General features: G+C 44.6%; 2 protein-coding genes across 12 annotated transcripts; one reads left to right on the forward strand and one right to left on the reverse strand.

Moving 5' to 3' along the window:
• Positions 1-9,343: 9,343 nt before the first annotated feature.
• On the forward strand, positions 9,344-11,300 carry LOC123100698 (noroxomaritidine synthase-like). Its single transcript, XM_044522583.1, has 2 exons — positions 9,344-10,551; positions 10,774-11,300. The coding sequence occupies exons 1-2, from the start codon at positions 9,419-9,421 to the stop codon at positions 11,189-11,191; spliced, it is 1,551 nt and encodes a 516-aa protein (XP_044378518.1). The 5' UTR covers positions 9,344-9,418; the 3' UTR covers positions 11,192-11,300.
• Positions 11,301-12,346: 1,046 nt separating this feature from the next.
• LOC123099152 (acyltransferase-like protein At3g26840, chloroplastic) lies at positions 12,347-19,675 on the reverse strand. 11 transcript variants are annotated; one of them, XM_044521304.1, is made up of 14 exons: positions 19,288-19,675; positions 19,040-19,091; positions 18,860-18,915; positions 17,843-18,001; positions 17,653-17,757; positions 17,323-17,408; positions 17,031-17,152; positions 16,555-16,663; positions 14,310-14,440; positions 13,859-14,225; positions 13,563-13,676; positions 13,300-13,385; positions 13,087-13,196; positions 12,347-12,691 (listed from the first exon to the last, which is right to left on the reverse strand). In XM_044521304.1, exons 1-14 carry the CDS (start codon positions 19,568-19,570, stop codon positions 12,501-12,503), a joined length of 1,971 nt encoding a protein of 656 aa, XP_044377239.1. In that variant the 5' UTR covers positions 19,571-19,675; the 3' UTR covers positions 12,347-12,500. The 11 variants fall into 11 exon arrangements, with proteins under 11 accessions (XP_044377239.1, XP_044377247.1, XP_044377238.1 ...); XM_044521312.1 differs by having other exon boundaries at positions 17,323-17,399; positions 19,288-19,674; XM_044521303.1 differs by having other exon boundaries at positions 13,859-14,440; positions 17,323-17,399.
• Positions 19,676-20,047: the final 372 nt, after the last annotated feature.

Below are 20,047 nucleotides of genomic sequence, written 5' to 3' on the forward strand. Positions count from 1 at the left end.
GTGACCAACCACTTGGTCACTTTGAGCTCATTATGATGATGCATTACCGAGTGGGCCCAGAGATACCTCTCCGTCATACGGAGTGACAAATCCCAGTCTCGATCCGTGTCAACCCAACAGACACTTTCAGAGATACTTGTAGTGTACCTTTATAGTCACCCAGTTACGTTGTGACGTTTGGTACACCCAAAGCACTCCTACGGCATCCGGGAGTTACACGATCTCATGGTCTAAGGAAATGATACTTGACATTAGAAAAGCTCTAGCAAACGAACTACACGATCTTTGTGCTATGCTTAGGATTGGGTCTTGTCCATCACATCATTCTCCTAATGATGTGATCCCATTATCAATGACATCCAATGTCCATAGTCAGGAAACCATGACTATCTGTTGATCAACGAGCTAGTCAACTAGAGGCTCACTAGGGACATGTTGTGGTCTATGTATTCACACATGTATTACGATTTCCGGATAACACAATTATAGCATGAACAATAGACAATTATCATGAACAAGGAAATATAATAATAACCATTTTATTATTGCCTCTAGGGCATATTTCCAACATTTGAGTGCGTGGCGGAGGAGGTAGACATTTGCGCTAGGTCGCCGGAGAAGAGAAAGATTGGGGAAGGGGATGAATGGGCGGCGGCGGGCGGACGGGCACGGGCGCTCGTCTCTTCTAGCTACGAGGAGGTGGGTTCCGCGAATAGACAAGTGGTGGGTCCCGCGCTTACGTGGATAAGTGGTGGGTCCAGCCCCCAATAGCTAACGAGGGCATCAGTTGAGTTTAACAGCCATGTCATGCGTGGGCTATTTACCTGCTCAAAATTGTCGCACCATAGCCATTCGCTCGAACAACGTCGCACTCTTGCCAATTCACCTCAAATGTGTCGCACAGGAGCTATTGGCCCTGTGACAATAGTTTTAACAAAAAAAAGATTTCTGTAAAAACTGCTTGTTGTGGCACCTTGAAAATGTTGTTGTGTTACCAATTTCAAAAGTCACTGTCATGGCCGCAGTTTCTTCAACTTTTCTTCTCTGTCTTCATCTACAACTTCGCAAGCATTCCACCACTGTATGTAATCTCTATTTTATCACTTTCATCTCTATAGGTACTAAATAAAATTGCATTACATCAAAGTTAAAACGTAGGTCATTAAAGTGACAATCATATGGCTTCAGTCATCCTGTCATACTGTGACACACACGTCACTTAAAACATTACAAGATATAGACATCTAATACAAAATCTCATCAATATGACGAAGGCTATACCACATCACATGTAACCTGCAAAATCAAGTTAGATGCCTCTAATCGGTTTATGAAAAAAAATTACGTGGCTTCTAGGGTTTCCAAATAATCACTAGCTACCAACGTTGATCATTAATGGGATTATTCATGTCACTAGATTAACTTTCCGATGTGTATGCAGTTAGAGACTTACTTTAAAATCTTTATCCCCATACTAAACTTCATCAATATGCATGACTCCCATCTAGATCAAATATTCGTGCCCCTAGTTTTGTAGAATTTCATCTTTCTTGAATAATGTGAAACCCAAAGAACTGAAGCATTTCTTTGATCTGGTCAACTAGCATACTAAGAGCAACATAGATGGACTACATATTTCCAAAACTTTGTAAGGAAGTTTGCACAATGTCACCAAGATTAGAAAACTATTCACACAAATTTTAGAACTCATTTACTACTCAATATTTTAGCAAGATGTCTAATCTACTACGAAAAATATTAGGTGCAAGACGCACACAATACATCTGTTCTAGATTGTAACCTGCATCCACTCATAGATTGCTCTGAAAACACTGTTGGGAACCGTACTAGAAAACAAAAAGGTTGGCCTACGGATGAAGTTCCTAGGATCACTGTGAAGATGCATAGGGTTTAGATCAGATCGTTACCAACTCGGGGTAGTAGTGGAAGAAGAGTTGGTGAAGATCTGTTGATGCAGATTCCCACAGCTAGGATTTACAACCTCCCACCCATGAGAATTTTCTCCCTCGAATAAAGAACGAAAGCACGACCTCTCTACGGGTGGAACATGTACCAAAGTAGTGGTTCAACAGAGCATTGTTGTCCAGAACTTAGAACCACTTACAAAACTAGAGGGAGTAGTAGCCTAGCATTGTTGACATCTAGATCAACTAGACATGAGAGAGAAATTGGGCGCAGGGTAGCAACGAGGTAACCTCCAAGGATTTTGGTGTGTTCTAGGGGTTGCCCCTGCCCTTGTATTTATAGGTTGAAGCCTTAGGTCACAACTTCGGGAGGGGGCCTCCCCAAAGTCAGTTTGGATAAGGGGGAAGAGTCCTCTTCGAACTCCAACACCAAACGGTATGAATCCTGGCATTTCCATAAATGCCATGGGTTCTGGCATCTAGGCCAGTGGTAAACGCTAGAGACCCTGGCGTCTAGCCCTTCCATCCAAGCAGCCCCTTTGTGCACCGGCCTGGGCCTCGTGTCCCTTACCCCTTGGCCCAGCCAAGATGTCCTCGGACAAGGGACTCTCTGGATTTATCCGGAAACTTTCGTAACCTTCTAGACTCTACCAGAAGTTTCCAGGACCCTCTCGGGACCTCCCAAAACATTTTAGGGAACATCTGAAACACTTTTGAAACTATGCAAAACGCTTTCATTCTAACAAACAACTAGACGTTAAGTGTCTGACCCCTGCAGGTTCGACAAAATACAGACATGACCAAAAACTCCTTTCGATCAACCATCAATAGCGGGACCGTGGGCATCCATATTGACACCAGACCCACACGAATGATATTCGAGTAAACATATAGTTGCCATGTGTTCTTCCTTTTGCTTGCGGTACTTTACGAAACTAGAGGTGAGATATATCGGCATCCTCATGAATCAACACATGATCACTATGCCAATTTCCTCGTTATCAGTTTGTTCCTTTTCTTGTTCCTGTGTCCGGTATCCCTGTGAGAAAGTTACGATGTGTATGGCCAGACAATGATGGCTACCATCACACCAACAAGGCCCTAAGAATGTCTCACCATCTTCGGAGGAGAAAATCTCAATCTCGAGCTATCAAGTACCTTGTCATACTTTTCGGATGTATATGTAAGTTGCCGTTATGACCAACTTGTTACGGTTGACATTAGAACAACCCCAAAGTACATTATCTGGTATGAAGACACTTGATACTCTCATGGTGTAAGAAACTACGCATATGTTAACTTTTTTTTGTGTTATTGACTATCAACCAGTGGTGAAATGTTCTCATAGTGCAGACTAAGGCATAGCCTAGTGGTGGAAAAGGGGTGAATGGCTTCCCAGATCCAAGTTCAAGGTATGGTACTTGCAATGTTGCACCAATTGTATTGTATCTTTCTGTAAAGAAAATGATCTCATAGTATAACAATCAATTGATTCAATTCAACTCGAGTGTCTTTTAACATCGTGCCTTCAAAGTTGTCGCCAACATCGTTACACTTAACTATGCCCATGATCAGAAAAACAACAGAGCCATCATGTAACACTTGAACCTGTACGTATTAGAGGCAATACTAGGATTCTACTTTACCATTTATAATTCTACATGTGCACATGAGGTTTCCTCTGAGCCTCTTGGTTTTTGCAGAGTTGAGAACCATAACAGTTATAGCACAGAATATAAATATTAATCATGAAGTTAGAAAAAAAATACTTTTATTATTGTATCTAGGATATATTTCAAACACTATGCTACACCGAACAAAGTATCGAATGTTGTTCACGGCGGTTTGTATGTGGTTGAACCGTTGAAGCGAGTGGCGAGTGAGATTTTTTACTCAACATGGATAACAACGTAATCTTTCAATCAGGCAAACCCTCACCTTTTACATATGCATAGTTTCGGTCTCACATGACCACTTTACTGTTGCCACTGTGTCCCTCTTTTAACTTTGTCGTGCATCCTAACTACTCCCTCCGTTTCATAATACATGCCTTCCATTTGTCAAAATATAGATGTATCTAGATATGTTTTAGTATATAGATACATCCATTTTTGATAAATAGAAGTCAAGTATTTTGAAACGGAGGGAGTATGTTTAAAAGGATGTGCGTGCTCTTGGACGCTAACCATTATGATTTTTTATTAAAAAAAAAGTGTAAGAGACACAGTAAAAATCCGATCGGCGCAGGGGCATCTAATCGGGAGTGAAATTTGTTTTGTCCGTAGCAAGGGCATGTCACATGTGCGGGGCCCCAGAGCAGACAGGGTAATAAAGTGCTCTGCTCTCTGTGTGGTGACAGGAAAATAAAGTGCTCTCCAACATTATTCTGACGCGCTGAGGAAGAAGACATTAGAGCATCTCCAGCCGAGCTCCTAACACGCTCTTTCTAGGCGATTTTTTCGCGCCGGCGCACAAAAATCGACCCAGCCGCATCTCCAGAAGCCTAATTTTCGCCTGCTCGGGCCAAATTCGGCGCCGGCGGACCCAGGCCGAACCCGGCGCGCTGGGGGTGCTCGGGGGCGCCGGGTGAAATGGTTTTGGCGCGAAAGAGCCCGGGCCCGCCGAGTCAGCGACACTCGCCTCGTCGTCCTGCGAACGCCTCGGTTTCCCGCGGGGAATCAATATCAAGGCTGCTGCCGGTCAGCCTTCCATTGATTCCTCACGGGGCGACTCTTCACGGGCAGCGCGGCGCCGCTTGACTTCCCGCCCCACGTACACACGCCTCCCCGGCGGCTATAAAAAGCGTCGCCCCCCTCCCCCTGCCGTTGGCCACAAACGCCGTGCTCTCGGTCTTTCTCTCCGCCGCCGACAAACCTCTCAGTCTCTCTCTCCGCCGCGGACGAACCTCTCCTCTCTCCCAGCCCCATCCACAACAATGTGCGAGCGGTTCCCCGGCGACGGAGCGGCGGCCAACGGCTTCGGCCGCCGCTCGCTGCAAACGTGGGAGGCGCACCTGCTTTTCGAGGCGAACATTCCGGCGCCTCCAGATATGCGCGCTGCGCCGACAGGATGTAGGCTCAGCGCCGGAGGCGTCCCCATCCCCCCCCCCTGCCGGACGTCGTCGCGCGCCCCGATTACTTCGCCGGCGAGGTCGACCGCATTCAGTCGTCGCTGACCGAGGAGCAGCGCGCCTCCCTGCAGTACGCCGCCGACAACCACGAGGCGTGGGCGGCGTACTTCCAGCGCCGTCAGGAGCAACGCCTCGCCTTCACCAACGGGGGACCGGTGGTGGCGGGCGGCCGGTGGAACAGCGAAGGGCGACGCCTGTGGTGGTCCGTCCCCGGCCGGACGCTCTGCGAGGTTCTCGCGCACCTCGAGGGCGGCAACAACCCGCCGCTCACATACCCTCGAGGACCGGCCGTCGCTCCGGTGCCCCGCCACGAAGCCGGGCAATGGATGCCAAGGAGGTTTGTCTCCGGCTTGTCGTCCTCGTCCCGTTCCTCCTCCCACTCCTCTTCCCACTCCTCCGGCTCTCCGGCGGTGTTCGGCGTCAAGGCCGAGCCCGCAGCGGAGACCCCACTCGGCCGGCGCACCAGCTCGGCCGGCATCGTCATCAACGAAGGCGGGGGCCGCGCCTCGTCCTCGGCTCCTCCCCGACTCGTCAAGCCGAAGACGGAGCCACGCCTCCCCGTCGTGAAGACGGAGCCAGGGCTCCCCGTTGTGAAGACGGAGCCCGGGCTCACCAGCGGCGTCAAGGAGGAGGCGCTCGACGACGAAGCGGCCCTCAAGTGGGTGCGCGACGACTGGCTGCAGACAGAGAGGGAGCACCAGTGCGCCGCCCTCGCGCGGTTCGAAGCTCGTCGCCGTGGCCGGGACGAGGGAGGCATCGTTGTCCTCGACGACGACGACGACGCGCCGCCACCGCCTGTCCGCCATGGAGATGCCGGGGAGGGGTCCAGCAGGGGCGGCCGCGCCATCAAGAAGGAGAAGGCCGACGACGACGATGAGGACGGCGGCGACGTCGGCGACTTCGCCGCGCTGATCGGCTTCTTCGCCCCTTAGATTACTTTTTTTTAATAATTTATGTAAAACACCGAACATGTTTAATATGAATATCAAATTTGCTGAATTTTAGCCGAACTTTGCTGAATTCAAATTTTTTAAAATAAAAAAACACGTCTGGGGGCGACCCTGGCCGCTCGTCCCCACGCCGATTTTAGCGCCAGCTGGCTCCAGGGGGCGCGTAAAATCGCCGTCTGGGGGGCCAACGGCCGGAGATGCTCTTAGTAGTAAGGAGACTGTATACGGTTGGACGTAATTATGAGACTGTACATCACCTCATCCTGTCCATGTGGGCACCAACGCTACATCATCATGTGCATCTAGTACAACCTCAAAATGGAAAACACATCATGTGCATTTCTGGTTTCTATCTATCGAGATAATTACACTTACTTACGAGAGTAGTGTTTTGACACATGGGAGCGTCCGCTCCTGAATTTTAAAATATGTTTTAAACATATTTTAAAATGTTAAAAAATTCCAACCAAAATTTTGACGTGTACATCTCATTATTGTACATGCTTACAAAGTCGTTTCGCAAAAAACCGACAAGTTATGTGTCGCATGTAAAAAAGGCAAAATCCGATGGTAAAAAGTGCTTTTCACAAGATTTTTTTTTTGTCTTTTTACACAAGCCACAAAAAATGTCGGTTTTATCCGAAACTTGACATGCACACAAATAATGTCAAAATGTATGCATCGAATTTTTGTTTGGAATTTTTTCACACTTTGAAACATTTTTTCCGGTGGCAGGAGCGCGCGGTCCCAGAAGCACCAACGGATTTCCGACTTACGGTCCTCATACTCTTCGGCATGTAACACGATGATCCTCAAACTCGTGGAATGCTTCTCAAATATGACAATATGCTGCAATATGGCCTACATCTCACGCTGTTCCCAACAGCCCAGCCCATGTATTGCAAGCAAATAGTACAAATGTGGGACCCACATGTCAGTACGCTAGAGATAAAGTCTGAGATGAAGATTCGAACTTGTGTGCATCTCTGCTCTTTTTCTTCAATGGTAATACGTGTCTTATTCATATTATAAAAAGCAAAGTACAAGTCACGTAAGAATTGACATGACAAAATTGAAAAGATAGTACAACATCTCCGAGCTTGACACCAACGCCCGTCACCTGCCTCCGACACCACCATATATAGCAGCCACCGAAGAAAAGAATGACGGATCAACTCCTCACCCAAGCTCGATGCGGCTCCATCACTGATATGCAGCTTTGCGGACCTCCAAGGTGGCTCATCAAAAGTGAAGCCCTTACCGTTGAACGAATCAGATCGGGGCAACACCCCGGACACGCCATCAAACTCCAGATTTGACACCCACCACGACTAAGACGCCGAAGGAGGAAACCATACCTGCCATCCACAAACCACGAACCCAGCAGACGTTCCGTCTTCCAAATGCTGACGCAGGAGTAAACGTCGTCGCAACGGCGGAGCCCGAGGACACAGGTCTGCCATGAGGATGCCACCGCCGCCACGACATCCTTGCTTGAAAAGACTGGTTTCCAAATTCATCCCCAACCATAGGACTGATGGCCTCGTCAGGAATAGATCTGAAGAATCTTTATTCAGTGCTGTTATCGTCACCGCTGAAGCCAATATGATGAACAGCCTAAAACCCTAGACTACAAGAGAGTAAAAACGATCCACGCGCGTGGATCCGGCGACCCTCCTCACCACCGACGACCGAGGTCGCCGGCGGAGGGGGGCCGCCAGAGGACGGCGCTAGAAGATTGGCCTCCTGGCATCGGCCAGGGTTCGAGCCGCCAAGACACGAGAAGAAAAACGATCTGATTCTAATCCCGGAGACCTTGTGAGTTGAGTTATGCAACACTCACACTGCTTGTATTCATGCATCGGGCTTACATATATACAGTTTATGAGAGAAAGCAGTGAGAACGTGGGAGAGTACAACGGCATTCTATCTACTGAGATAATTACACTTACGATCCTTATACTCTCTGGCGTGTACTACGACTGTCCTCTAACTCATGGAAATGTGGGACCCACATGTCAGTATGCTAGAGAGAAAGAATAGAAAAATAAAGTATGAGATGGAAATTCGTACTTGAGACCTCTGGTTGAAGTCCGGTTGATTTCTGCAAACCGCACATATCATAACCGTAAGCTCTACTTCCGCTTTGTTGACATTTGTGACAAGAAGCGTATATATAGCATTTACGTACCTCTCCAGGCAACTATCCTGAGGTTCGTTTCGTAGTGATTTTCTTTTTATCTTTTTTTCAGGTTTCATTTTTATTTTTATATTTCGCATTTGAAAAAAAAAATAAGAGAAACAAAATTTCCCATGAAACGCAAATAAAGTGCTTGTGCATTTGGAAAAATGTTCAAAATGTTTTCGGAAAATGCTTCAATTATTTTATGATTGTTCATTTTAAACAAAATATAGTGAATATATACAATAATTTTGCATGCTTGTGCCCCTGAATGAAGATACATTATTTTAAAATCCACGTAACTTTTTTTAAGTTCATGTTTACCTCTTGAAGTTACTCAACAATGAACATACAACGAAGATTTTAAATACACAAGAATGGTGTATTAGTAGTTAGAGTAAATTTTTCTTACATTTATTTTTCAATGGGAAAAGCTAAAAATAAAAAATTAATATAAACTTGGAAAAAGGTAGTTGGGCATATAATTGGGCAATAACCATCTTCTATAACCAGACAGAACATTATTCAAAATACACGGCTCTAATTAATAAATTTATTTTAAAAATATAATGAGGAGGCATAATAGCTATGCGTGTGCTTGTTGCCGTGAATGAAGATGTATAAATTTTTCGTTACATTTCTTCTTTTTAAATCCACATAAATTTTAGAAAAACATTCTTGTTTACCTCGTCAAGGTACAAGATAATGAAAATACAATACATTTTTAAAATAGGCATTAATATTTTTGTTTATATGTAAAAATAATTTTTCATGAAAAAAAATATAAACACAAACTTTGTATCATAAAACAATATTAAAACCGGTAGATTATGCATCAGGAAAATCGCTTGAATGAAGATACAAAAGGAGGTACGCTGTGCTCCTAACCGGCCAATTACCAATTATGGTGCTGCTGAAGGCGAGTGATTTGAGAAATTATATAAACTCTTATCCGTGTTACACGAAGCACAGTCTGAGTGGGTGGCTTGCTCGTGGTGTCAGATGGAGCGTATTCGCATATTTGGGGAGTGTAGTGAAGCATTCCGCGAGTCCGAGGACCATCCCGTTACACGCCCGAGAGTGCAAGGACCGTGGTGTAATCATCTCCTATCAATATTAATAAAAAAGAGGACATGATAAGAGAGCGGAGTGAAAGCTTAATCGGTTGCTAGCTGCATCATCTCGTATCTCGTGTAGAGTAGCTATAGTTCATTCATTCGTGCAAGCAAGCATGGCCATGGAGTTGCTCGTGTCCTACCCTGAGGTCTTGCTAGCCATCGTCTCCTACCTGTGCCTATCCCTCTTGCGCCTCATCTTGCGCTGCCAAAAGAGCGGCATCCCAGTGAAGTGGCCTGTGGTTGGGATGCTCCCCTTCCTGGTGAGGAATAGGCACCACATCCATGACAAATTCGCACATGCCCTCCACGAGGCCGGGTGCAACTTGATGTTCACCGGCCCGTGGTTCCTCGACATGGATTTCTTCCTCAGCTGCGACCCAGCCACGGTCAACCACTGCTTGAGCGCCAAGTTCAACAACTACCCGAAAGGCGGTGAGTTCGCCGAGATGCTCGACTTCCTCGGCAATGGGATCATCGTGTCCGACTCCGAGTCATGGGAGTACCAGCGGCATATGGCGATGCACATCCTTGGCTCCCGTGCCTATAGGACCTTCTCCATGTCGACCATCACCACCAAGGCCGGCGCAACCTTGCTGCCCTACCTGGAGGGCATGGCTAGGCGCGGGTCGGAGGTCGAGCTGGAGGGCGTCTTCATGAGGTTCCTGCTTGACGTTACCTACACCAGCGCTTTCGCGACTGACCTTGACGGTTTGTCCATGTCCCTCCCCATCCCTGCGTTAGGCCAAGCCACCAAGACGGCGGAGGAGGCGGTGATGTTCAGGCACACGGTGCCACGGAGCTTGTGGAAGCTCCTGAGGGCGCTCAAAGTCGGGAGCGAGAAGAAGATGGCCGGTGCAAGGGCGGTGATTGACCGGCACATCTACGAGGAGATCGCCAAACGGAAGGCACATCTCCTGCAGGGGCAGGGAGAAGAGGGAGACGTGCTGTCCATGTGCATCAAGTGGCCCATGGATCCCAGCATGAGCGAGCAGCACAAGACCCAGTTCCTGCGTGACACGGTGCTGGGCTTCATCTTCGCCGCCAAGGACCTCACTGCTGTCACACTCACCTGGTTCTTCTACATGATGTGCAACCACCCGCATGTCGAGGCGAGGATCATCGAGGAGATCACGGCCCTGCTGCAGCTGCAGAGCACGACGATGCCCGCTGGAAGCCTGTCCGTCTTGGACGGTGACATGCTCCGGCAGGCTGTTTACCTCCAAGCTGCATTCCTTGAGACACTCAGGTGTTTTCCCCTCCTCTAGATTTTTCGATAAAAGGGTGGGTTTATTCACTCAAAATATAGCATCGAGGGATACAATTATAGTGAGCTACACCCGGCCTCTGCATAACTAAGATGCACACAGCCACAACACACACATAAAGTAGCACGCTAGCAAAAAGCTAAGTCATACAAGACGATGTATCCCATTCCCATCTTATTCAATTCTGACCGGCATGTGTTCAGGCTCTTCCCGGCGTCCCCATTCGAGGAGGTGGAGGCCGTCAACGACGACGTCCTTCCAAATGGTACCAGGTTAAGCAAGGGCACAAGGATCGTCTTCTCGCTCTATGCCATGGGGAGGCTTGAAGGGATATGGGGCAAGGACTGTGCGGAATTCAGGCCGGAGCGGTGGTTATCCAAGAGCAGCCGCCTCCGGCACCAGCCAGGATATAAGTTCCCGGCCTTCAACGCCGGGCCCAGAAGCTGCGTGGGGAAGGACCTTGCCCTAGGCAGCATGAAGATGATAGCTGCTTCTATCATATACAACTTCAAGGTCCAGCTGGTGGAAGGTCATGCTGTCATGCCTGGAAGCTCCATCGTTCTGCACACACGGAACGGGATCATGGTCAACCTCAAGAGAAGGGAGGCAGCAGCTGCTTGATTTATTTGTAATCTCTCTTCTTACTTGTATTACTTTGTTTGCCTACGTATGTGTTGGCTTCTTCATGCAGAATCCATGAGATGGAATAAATTAATTCAAGACCTTTTTAGTCTCTCGGATTCTCATGGAACAAAACATTATACTAGCTTGCAACAAGTGATGGTCTTTTAGTTTGTTTCATTCATTCATGTGAACCTTGGGAGCTCATGTTTCTTAGAGCATCTCCAACAGACGCGCGGTAGCGTGGGACGCTAAAAAAAATTTGCAGCGCGGAAATAGCGTTTTAGCGCGCGGGGAGGATGGTTGCTTTTCCAGGCACTGCAAAATTTAGCGCGCCGTTGTAGTGCTTCACCAGGCGAGGTAAAATCCAGCGCGCGCCCAGCCGGCGCTTGACAAATATAAAATAACACATACCAATTTGACAATATGAAACAAGATGATCTCAAACATAAAAAATATGCAAATCATGACTTGAGCAACATAGCATAGTTCAAATTCATGGCATAGTTCAAAATCACCTAACCACAAGCAAGTTAATGACAAATAAGTTCACACAAATGAATGAAATATCAACAATCATGCCCCATCTTCTTCCTCCTCTTCTTCATCTTCAAGCGCCCTATCGTCATTGAAAACTCGGACGGTGTTCGCACTATCTCCAACGGCATCATGCGAAGGCATGTGAGGCACACCGAAAGCCTATGCTTCTTTTGCTTGTTTACCTCTATTTGGTATTTTTGGCTTGCAGTAGGCAACCGAGTTCGGTGTAGGGCTCCTCTTGCCGCCACCACTTGATGCCTCATCATCATCATCTAAGACCACATCAATAGTTGTCTTGGTTTTCTTTGGCACCTCTAGGCCATCACGGTTCTCCCATTTCTCTTTGTCCTTGAACACATCGTAGCAATGGGGCAACACAAATGCTCTCCCTTTCTTAACCTTGCCTTTCTTGGTCGTTTTGTCTTCTCCTCGAAACAAGTTTTGTGCAATATTGAGCTACAAACAAAAGAACAAGTCACCACTTGAAACACAAAAGATGAAGCATTCCAGCGATGTTAGCCTGCTTTTTTGGTGGCGGCTGGGGCGCCTCCGGAGTCGCCCCACCAGCGAAATTATTGTTGTTACAAAGGAAATTTTTGTTTGCTGCCATTTCAATTCCTTTTCTAAAGATTTATTTCCATGTTACTGCTCAAATATCAATGAACAATTCTGGTAAGGCAAAACAGTTTTACAAATAGTAAAAATCAAGGGTACAAGAACAGATCCTATATAATTATAGTACATATTCTGGGAGTGAACAACACAGGGTTCACAATTCAAATGTGGGTATCTCTGCATTATGACCATGAACCGCCTGGTAGAGAAGCCTGGGTAGTATGCTCCTGTAGGGGTCCTCTTCTCGTTTCTCCTTCAGATACTTGATGCAGTTCTCCACTTCAGATTTGACATGCAAATACATGTGTTGGGCGTTCTCTTTTTCTGTTAGCTCCATCTCCCTCCCTATTGATGAAACGAGCAAAACACGATTGAAAACAAAATGCAAAATACAAACTTTTCTAACTTTGGCTATTATAACAAATAGAAATATTTTAAAATATAATTATTTTGTTTGTCGTATTTTTCTGTCATAGTTAATCCGTTCTAATATTATTTGAGCATATACATATGAACAGTATTTTACAAAAATACATCTGAACAATAATGGCTGCAAAAACCTAAAGATAATAAATATTATGCAGGAAATCTGTTTTCAAAAATATTGTGCAGAAAGTCTTGCCGCACAAATGCACTGACCACCCGATAGTTATTCAATAAGAATAGAGAGATGTAGCTTTTCATGTAGCGCTGTCAAACCAATATTCAGAGGTTATTAGTGAAGTTCTTTACATATGTACCTCTTGTTTCAATAGGCTTCCCAAAGATGAAATAAAACCTCCCTGGTACTTTTGGCAAAACCACCATCGGATGAATTGGCTGATTTTGTATCTCTCCAGTACAATCAGCCCTTTAAAATCACAAGGTAAATCAACAACTGTGAATTCTTTTGTGCAAAACATAGAATAGTACTCAGCTTCTGAACTAAAATTTCAAGCATATGAGCACCATACCTGAGCTTCACACTATCTTTATTTAGCTTCTTGTCCATGATGTCATAAAATGGAAGCTTCAGAAGATCATTGTAGTCTAACAGCACCTGAAATGGTAAGCTGATACTTCTTAACATAGACAGACTATACAACCTATGTTCCCTACCATCTTCTGTAAACTATATTGAGGAGAACATTTTTCTATTATATAGATGAATGAGAATGACAACAAAGAATGATCACATATTTTGTCAATGCAGATTGGCAGCTATGCTGACACTTACGTCACATATATCATCTTCTCCAACGACTCCAAATGGTATTATTTTTGCTCCGAACCTCGACGCCATCCTCACAAATTCAGGCTGCTCCGGCCAAAACAACTTGTATTCCTCTCCCTGGAAAGCACTTTACCTCAGACAAGTATACACACTTCGATTCATGCTCTCTTTTCCATGATAAGTAGTGTTTTTTTTTCATTTTCACTACTGGTTGTTTCCACGACAACTAATTTGGATATGGAGTCCTATGGGAACCGATCCAATTGCCACATGGTTCTGCATATTTTAAATTCTTATACCTTCCTATGAAGAACTTCACGTGCACCTCCTGGGTATAGCAACACAAAGTGCTTCTCAGAAAGAAGCTTGTAAAAATTGAATGTTGTAACGGGCACAGCACCCAAGATCCGACAAACATCAAAGAGAGACGACTCTGGCAAGAGCTGCTCTGAATACTTGTTGAACAAGAAGGGGTGGCCTAAGCCTCGCAAGTTGATTCCAGTGCTACTGAGCACTCCTGCAACCAGAGGTACCAATTCAAGTGCCATGAGCATGTGGTATCCAACAAGCACAACAGGACCCTCCTCAGGTAGGCCTGCAAGTCCCCTCACTATCTTCCCATCAGGCAGTGTTGACAGCATCACCAAGTTGGCAAAATTTAAGATCCTAAAGTTCCAGAAATTAATTGTAACCAATAATAGTCTTAAAAAAACATAGGTAGCTAAAGAAGTCAGCGACGAGAAATGGTACCCGAAAGAATCAAGAATTTTTTTGAGCTCACTGGGAGTCGGCGGCAGATAATCCGCAATGAAGTCCGTCTGGCTAGAGCGGCGATAGTATCCGGCTCCTTTAATGGTGGTCACTATATCAAATCCCCCCTCCTGTCAAATGTTTTGGGCAGTTATCAGTTATGATTCAAAGATGCTCAAAACTATAATTAACAGTGGTCATAAGTTTCATCACACAGAAAAATATGAATTTATGCAAATAGTAGTAATTTTTTCATGCCGGGACATACTTATCAAACATCGTCCCCACAGTCAGAGCATCTCTAGCCAAACTCATAAAAGGGCTTAACTCCTCAAAAGATTCACTTCTAAGGAGTTGAGCCACACCTAGCCGAAATTTCATTTGGTTTAGCTGCTCAAAAGGAGCTTCGTTTCATCGGAATCAAAATACCCAGAGGAGCACGATGGCATGGACTGCCTGCTTGAGCTAAAGGGCACCGGAATCGCCACCACGCCGATGACCTTCCGAAAGACGAAGTTCAGCCATGGCCGGATTGCTTGGCAACGCATGAGCAAGGCTTCAAGGAGAATCAAGCTATCTAATGCTTGTAGACCGTCCCCTCAGCCCCGACATCCACCCGCATTAACCTCGACTTCGCCGCAATGTTCGTATGCAACAAGAGATCCCGCTTTGTAACACGTCAAGACTTGGAAAGAAAGGACATTGAGAGAGCTTTTGGAGTGCTTCAATAGCGCTTTGTGATTATCCGTGACCCTGTCAGCAATGGAAGCCACGGGTCCTCTAGAAAATCATGTCATGTTGCATCATCTTGCACAACATGATCATCAAGGATGAGAGAGGCATGCCAGATAACTTTTGGTGTATCTCCAATGGGGATCCTGTTGAATCGGAACACAATGCAAACAAGAAACAAATATTCTCGCAGCGCATCAAAATATCGAGAACCGACAAGTTCATACTCAGCTTCAGGATTATCTTGTTGAGCACTTGTGGGCACTTCATAGCACTTGATTGTTGTGCTTTCATTCAGACCCTTTCATATGCTGAAATTTGAATAACTAATTTTATAAACTTCAATTTATAATATTGATGAATTGCGTGAACCTAAATCAAGTTTGGACTTAATAAGTGTGCAAATATCTAATTGAAGTGAAGTATGTAAACCGGAATGTTGAAGAATTGGCAAAGAAAATATTTTAGGGAATTAAGCTTTAGGAGTTCAGTAGGGAACACTTTTTAGGAGGCATTTGAGGAGTTCGGTTAAAGATGCCCTCATGCTGCATTAGATCACCTTGCAACTGCGGGAGAAGCCGCAACTGGGGTACGTTGTTAACAAATTGATAAGGAACTCTAAAAGATTACCTTGTTAGTTTAGTTTCACGAGGCTTATCCTCTTAACCCTTTTTTATTTACCATTGTAGTTTTATCCCTCTGTAAGAATGTTATATAAGCTGAACGCCTCCATCCAGAGAATAAACAAGCAAGAATTATATATCCATCTCTCTCTCTCTCTCTCTCTCTCTCTCTCTCTCTCTCTCTCTCTCTCTCTCTCTCTCTCTCTCTCTCTCTCCTTACTATGGTGCTTTGGAGCCTACCCAGGCATGGGTCACCAAGGTTGCAAGCCTGTCACGCCATCAATTACCCCTACGAGGTCGGTTTGAAGGCAGGCCCGCTTGATTGAAGCGGAACAGATGGCGGTAATCAATTGGTTCACCAAGGAGGTAGAGACTTGGAAAGGTTGGGCCACCCTCAAGATAATAACCCTAATGTTGAATGATTGGTATCGATAATTTGATATCAGGAGATATTACAAGGCTCCAATGAACTCAAGGAGTGCAATGGATTACTAATCCTCACAAACTGTGGCTTCTGCGTCCTAAATTGGCTTGCTCTTTTGCAGGGAGCCTCCATCTAGTGGGATTCAAAGTGTCCTGTAGATAATTTCCCCTTTCCCTAGGTTTAGTGATGGAGCTAGCCCAAGATCCCACTGGGGTGGGAGGGGGGAGGGGGCTAGCTTCACCACTGCCTAGGGTATCATATAATCATGTATAGATACGTTTCTTTTCCTATAGTAGTTATACACTTCAAAAACCTAATACTCTCTCCGATCCATAATAAGTGTCGCAGCTTTGAACTAAGCTTAGTTCAAAACTACTCGGAAAAAAAAGCTTAGTTCAAAACTGCAACACTTGTATTGGATGGGAGGGAGTATGATTTAGATGATAGACATATTTAGTTGTCTTACCAACAAAATTGTGTGGCCATTATCCCTGAAATGACGAACTCTACAGTTCTCAAGCATGCTTTGGAGCCTTTGAGCCTCTTCGCGGCTTGGCAGCAGTACATCGTACCCACTGAAAAATTGCGCCCACTTCAGATCCAGTCTAAATGAGCATAATATGTTTAAAATATAGAAGTGCTGAATGTGACATCCAGTCCACGTAAACCATTTGAAAACTCAACTATGTTCTTCTCAACGTTCTCTGAGTGAGGAACAGCTATGCTACTTTCAATCCCTCATTAATAGCACGGTATTATTATTATTTTGCGGGGAAATGACATGGTATTATGAGGTAAAGAAAATTCTAAGAATGTTGTTATTTATTTTAGAGTTCCTCAAGCATGCTCATTTTGTATGTTCAAAAAGGAAAATAATATTCAAGAGGACAATCTCTTCACAGATTATGGCTACGTTTCGTCAGTGACGATTGAAGCACATACCTAGCAAGCACCAAAGTTTGGGCTCTTACTGCATGTAAACGAGAATTGACAAATGATGACGCTATTCTCAACATTTGCAACTTCCAAACAATTGTTTCACGTGGCAGAACATCAACTAGAAACTGCAGAAAGAAGCACATAGAAGTGGCATCAAGACTGTGACATACAAAGACTTATCAAATAGAATGCTAAATCCAATCATAGATGAACTATGTCTAAAAAAATCATAGATGAAACAAAACACCTACTATGATGTAAGAAAATGATAAGAAAGCCTCAAAATAGTGCTTACCTCTGACAATGCTTGACCACCTTCTTCAAGATAGGTACCACGTCCAATAAAAGTTAACAGCATCTGCATGAAGTTCTCTAAAAGCACTAAAATCTGATCAGTGGATACACATCATGATCGCTGCTTTCTTTCATGATACAACTCAAGAATTCTAATATTATCTTATTCCAATTGGGAGGTTGTTGTAAATTTTGTAAAAGTACATCAAAATACTAAAAATGCACTTTTTTGTTTTTGTTTTACAATTACACATATTTCCTATTTTAACCAAGGAAGCTATCTATCCATGTAATATGTCATCGGTTTTTCCATGTAGAAGTAGAGCAAAACCTGTGAGGAAATTCAAGAACTCTGGGCTGTTCAAATGGAAAGGCTCAGGGATCAAATCTAAGAAGGCCGAGAGAGACTGTAATTTTGACTTATGGAAAGATGTCCCTGCAAGATGTGATACAAGTACAACAGAGGAGTTATCACTGAATGGAGAGATCTATATAAGAACCAGCGCTAAAGGTACCGATACCTGGGTTGACTAGGATCAGCACCAAGTCAGTGTCTCTGTTTCGTGCCGCCACGGCGAGAGCAATGCATGCCCCAATAGATTCTCCAACAAGATAAACTGGTCTGTCTGGTGCCCTTGAGCTCTCTAATTTGACTGTCCTCTCAACATACTCAACTAGTCCTGTATTCATCTGTAAGTTTCAGAGCTTTCTATAATATCTTATATTTGCTCAAAATAGGAGTACCTCATTTATAAGAAAAAAAATATGTTGTTAAGAAAAAATATGTTGTTACAAAATATTAGTATAGATCAAGTCTAGAAGCACTAATATGAACTAATGGTGAAATTGTTCTCCTCTTCTTACAAACCGTACTATTCCTATCATTTCCCCGGTCTAGTTTGCTCAAATAACACCTAATTAGGGCCTGCTTCGAATCATGATTTCCCCATAACTCTACACCCGCCCTACCGTCGACAACTCGAGCACACACCCTGTATGGCTATTGATGTGGTCAATTTGTTATGTAGCCCTGTTCAAGAATTCACCCGATTAATCAGTTAACTTGCCAATTAATCCCTACTCGCAGGGTCACCGAGTAGCCGATAGATTGATAAGTCGGCCGATTAATTGAGCAGCTACCAGTTAACGATTTCCTCAACAATGCTATGTACTCCCTCCATCCCAAAATAAGTGACTCGACTTCCTACTAACTTTGTGCTGAAGTTAGTACAAAGTTGGGTCATTTACTTTGGGACGGAGGGAGTATTATTTTCATGTTATGAATTTTTTACTTCTTTTGTATTTCCTAATTTGTTTGCAGTTACACGAAGTAATTCAGTTACCAATTCCAAAGATAAAGTTGCAAAAGGTCTACGCTTAGCTCGGTCCTATGTAGTTCATTCTAACTGGTAGTTGGCATGAATACTAAGCGAAATTTTTATACAGAGGCACATCAAATATTTTCTTAAATCTTAAAGAAAACGCACAATGTGCATGTGTTTATTAGATTCTGAAAAATCCACATGAAAAACACATACCTTCGAAGGATGTTCGGTCTTTGACGGGTATATGCAAGCACCATAGAACGAAGATCCTATACATATATAGCAGGATATATAATTAATTTTTTTTTGCGGGGGATATAATCAAGGCAATTGTTCTTCTAGTGAAAAGTAATGAACAAAAAGCTATTGTATATTTCGTCTCGTTACTCTTACTTTGCTAACGCCTCATGGTGCCGGATCAGACCTAAACCAACTCCATCAATTCCTGCAAGATTGGAAAGTAAAAAGAGTGACTTGTACTATTCTGTCTTTTTTTGAACAAACGGAGGCACAAGTTTCTTTTTCCTTCTGCGGGTTAGTTCAAGTGCAAGTTATTTGCCGCACCCTTAAACAGCCAAGCAGATGCCTAATTACATATCCATCTAATTTAGGCAACCAGAGATGAAATGGAATGCTCGTACCGGGCAGGTAAAGCAGCGTCGGAGCGCCGGAGATGCGCCCGCCGGCGCCTCCGCACTCGAGCGGCGAGAACCACCTGGGAGGCCCGCCGTCAGGCCACCGCGTCAGCTGTTGCGCCGCCTCCACGTACTCACTCACCCCTTTCCTTCCCGTCACCACCTGCGCGTCCGGCAACGACGCCGGCCTCGCCCTGCAGGTGGTCGCGCGCCACCGTGTTCGCGGGGCATCTGGTGCCACACGGATTTGGAGTTGGAGGGGCGTCGGCGTTGCGATGGTGGCAGACATGAGGGAAGAGGTTGGTTGGCTAGCTTTCAGTTTGCGGCCAGGGAACACGTACGAAAGAGAAATACGCCCGGAGGTGGCGCTTTTTTCTTTCTTCAAATGTTAACCCTGATTGCTACTAGCATTACATTGACGTCCATATATATCATATTACTGCACCCGCTTGTAGTACCACTGTAACTAAATATAAAACATTTTTACAGTTGAACTACATGACAAATTTATGCGTTCAGAATTTTTGGAATGATGTTTGTCATGTAGTACTATATTATATTTCATTCAATGCTACATGTCAAACAGTTGAACTACAAGCGGGTGCTGATATTGGCATTTCTTTTAATATTTTAGAAATTTCCTGACAAACAAAAAAAAATTCTGAACACATTATAACAAGTGTTTTGTTAGCGGGACATTATGACAAGTGTTACTAGAAATCACCCTACTGGGAGAGTAGATGTTTGAAGCTATCCTGCACATTGT

This window comes from Triticum aestivum, chromosome 4D (genome assembly GCF_018294505.1).
Source record: "Triticum aestivum cultivar Chinese Spring chromosome 4D, IWGSC CS RefSeq v2.1, whole genome shotgun sequence".
Taxonomy (NCBI): Eukaryota; Viridiplantae; Streptophyta; class Magnoliopsida; order Poales; family Poaceae; genus Triticum; species Triticum aestivum.